The sequence below is a fragment of the Anolis carolinensis genome, unplaced genomic scaffold (genome assembly GCF_035594765.1).
Source record: "Anolis carolinensis isolate JA03-04 unplaced genomic scaffold, rAnoCar3.1.pri scaffold_14, whole genome shotgun sequence".
NCBI classification, from domain to species: domain Eukaryota; kingdom Metazoa; phylum Chordata; class Lepidosauria; order Squamata; family Dactyloidae; genus Anolis; species Anolis carolinensis.
The window spans coordinates 827501-830000 of NW_026943825.1; the positions used below are offsets into that span (position 1 = coordinate 827501).

Consider the following 2500-nt stretch of genomic DNA (forward strand, 5'->3'; position numbering starts at 1 on the left):
GAAGCCGTCCGTGTGCTGAAGAAGGTGGCCCAGTTCAACGGGAAGAAGGACGAAGGGGAGAAACTCACCACAGAGGTAAACAAACGGACTCTGGTTGGTCAAGTTGAGGCTGGATGGCCATCTGTTGGGAGGGCTTTGATGGTGTCCTCCTGCCTGGCTGAATAGGGTTGGACTGGATAGCCTTTGGGGTCTCTTCTAACTCTGTTCTATGAAAACTACGAGTCCACTTGAGTCACTTTCTCCGGACCGATCAGAGGCTGGATGGCCATCTGTTGGGAGGGCTTTGATTGTGTTCTCCTGCCTGGCTGAATGGGGTTGGACAGGATATGAAACTATGAATCCAACTGAGTCCCTTTCTCTAGACTTTTTAAATAATAGGCTGAATGGCCATCTTTTGGGAGGGCTTTGATGGTGTCCTCCTACCCGCAGAATAGGGTTGGACTAGATGGCCTTTGGTGTCTCCTTCCAACTCTAATGAAATAAGATAGCTTTCCTTCTGTGGTGGTCCTTCATGATGGCCATCTGTCAGGAGAACTTGAATGGTGTCCTCCTACCTTAAGAATAGGGTTGGACTAGATGGCCTTTGGGGTCTCCTTCCAACTCTTATGAAGTGGTGGTCCTTCATGATGGCCATCTGTCTGGAGAACTTTAATGGTGTCCTCCTACCTTAAGAATAGGGTTGGACTAGATGGCCTTTGGGTCTCCTTCCAACTCTAATGAAGTGGTGGTCTTTCATGATGGCCATCTGTCAGGAGAACTTTAATGGTGTCCTCCTACCTTAAGAATAGGGTTGGACTAGATGGCCTTTGGGGTCTCCTTCCAACTCTTATGAAGTGGTGGTCCTTCATGATGGCCATCTGTCTGGAGAACTTTAATGGTGTCCTCCTACCTTAAGAATAGGGTTGGACTAGATGGCCTTTGGGTCTCCTTCCAACTCTAATGAAGTGGTGGTCTTTCATGATGGCCATCTGTCAGGAGAACTTGAATGGTGTCCTCCTACCTTAAGAATAGGGTTGGACTAGATGGCCTTTGGGGTCTCCTTCCAACTCTTATGAAGTGGTGGTCCTTCATGATGGCCATCTGTCTGGAGAACTTTAATGGTGTCCTCCTACCTTAAGAATAGGGTTGGACTAGATGGCCTTTGGGTCTCCTTCCAACTCTAATGAAGTGGTGGTCTTTCATGATGGCCATCTGTCAGGAGAACTTTAATGGTGTCCTCCTACCTTAAGAATAGGGTTGGACTAGATGGCCTTTGGGGTCTCCCTCCAACTCTAATGAAGTGGTGGTCCTTCATGATGTCCATCTGTCTGGAGAACTTGAATGGTGTCCTCCTACCTTAAGAATAGGGTTGGACTAGATGGCCTTTGGGGTCTCCTTCCAACTCTAATGAAGTGGTGGTCCTTCATGATGTCCATCTGTCTGGAGAACTTGAATGGTGTCCTCCTACCTTAAGAATAGGGTTGGACTAGATGGCCTTTGGGGTCTCCTTCCAACTCTAATGAAGTGGTGGTCTTTCATGATGGCCATCTGTCAGGAGAACTTTAATGGTGTCCTCCTGCCTGGCACAATGGGGTTGGACTAGATGGCCTTTGAGGTCTCCTTCCAACCCTAATATAGTAAGATACCTCTCCTGTGGTGGTCCTTCATCATGGCCATCTTTTGATAGAACTTTAATGGTGTTCTCCTACAAGCATAATGGGGTTGGACTAGATGGCCTCTGGGGTCCACTTCCAACTCTAATGAAGTAAGATAGCTCTCTGTCTGTGGTGGTCCTTCATGACGTCCATCTGTCTGGAGAACTTGAATGGTGTCCTCCTGCCTGGCGGAATGAATCGGATGGTCCTTGAGGTCTCCTCCATTGCTATGATCCCATGACCATAGATGTCCATGCAAAATCCAGAAACGTCTTCCCTATGGAAATGAAGGTCCTAGAGCGTGTGATTTCCTCGCCCAGGTCCTGAAGTCCAGCATGCAGAAGGAGCTGGCCTTGGCCCAAACCTCGTACTCCGTGGCCAGCCTGGTCCAGACCCGCACCGTGCGCCGGATCTCCTGCTGCATCTCCAGCGTCTGGTAGGGACAGGCCTTGCTTTCACTAAGTTTCAATATTCATGGGTTCCTACTCGTTTGCTAAATGTTCAGACTGCCTTGTTGACGACGTTGACTTGATAAATTAGATAACGAAATAGTGAAAGGCTCCAAAATATAAAACTGTCCAACTGGGAGAGTCATCCGTTTGTTTTCTAATTATTCAATGTACACAAACTTGGTTTCATGCACAATCTATGTATATAAAAATGTAAGGCAGCCCTTTATTATGGAGTAAACAACAAAACCACTGGACCCAATCACACCAGATTTGGCCACAAAAGACACAGTCAGCCAGTCTATGAGTTTCAAACATCATTATTATTATTATTATTATTATTATTATTATTATTATTATTATTATTATTATTATCATCAGCCAATCTGACTTTCAAACATTGTCATTGTCGTTATT

General features: G+C 46.3%; 1 protein-coding gene across 2 annotated transcripts in view; it reads left to right on the forward strand.

The window, feature by feature from the left end:
* The window catches only part of LOC107983863 (solute carrier family 22 member 6-A-like), a 20434-nt gene that overhangs the window by 11574 nt on the left and 6360 nt on the right, over positions 1 to 2500 (forward strand). For both annotated transcript variants that reach the window (XM_062964841.1, XM_062964840.1), the window contains exons 5-6: positions 1 to 75; positions 1955 to 2070. The exon at positions 1 to 75 is cut by the window's left edge and continues 49 nt beyond it. In XM_062964841.1, the coding sequence (XP_062820911.1) occupies positions 1 to 75; positions 1955 to 2070 (191 nt within the window). The remainder of the gene's footprint in view (positions 76 to 1954; positions 2071 to 2500) is intronic.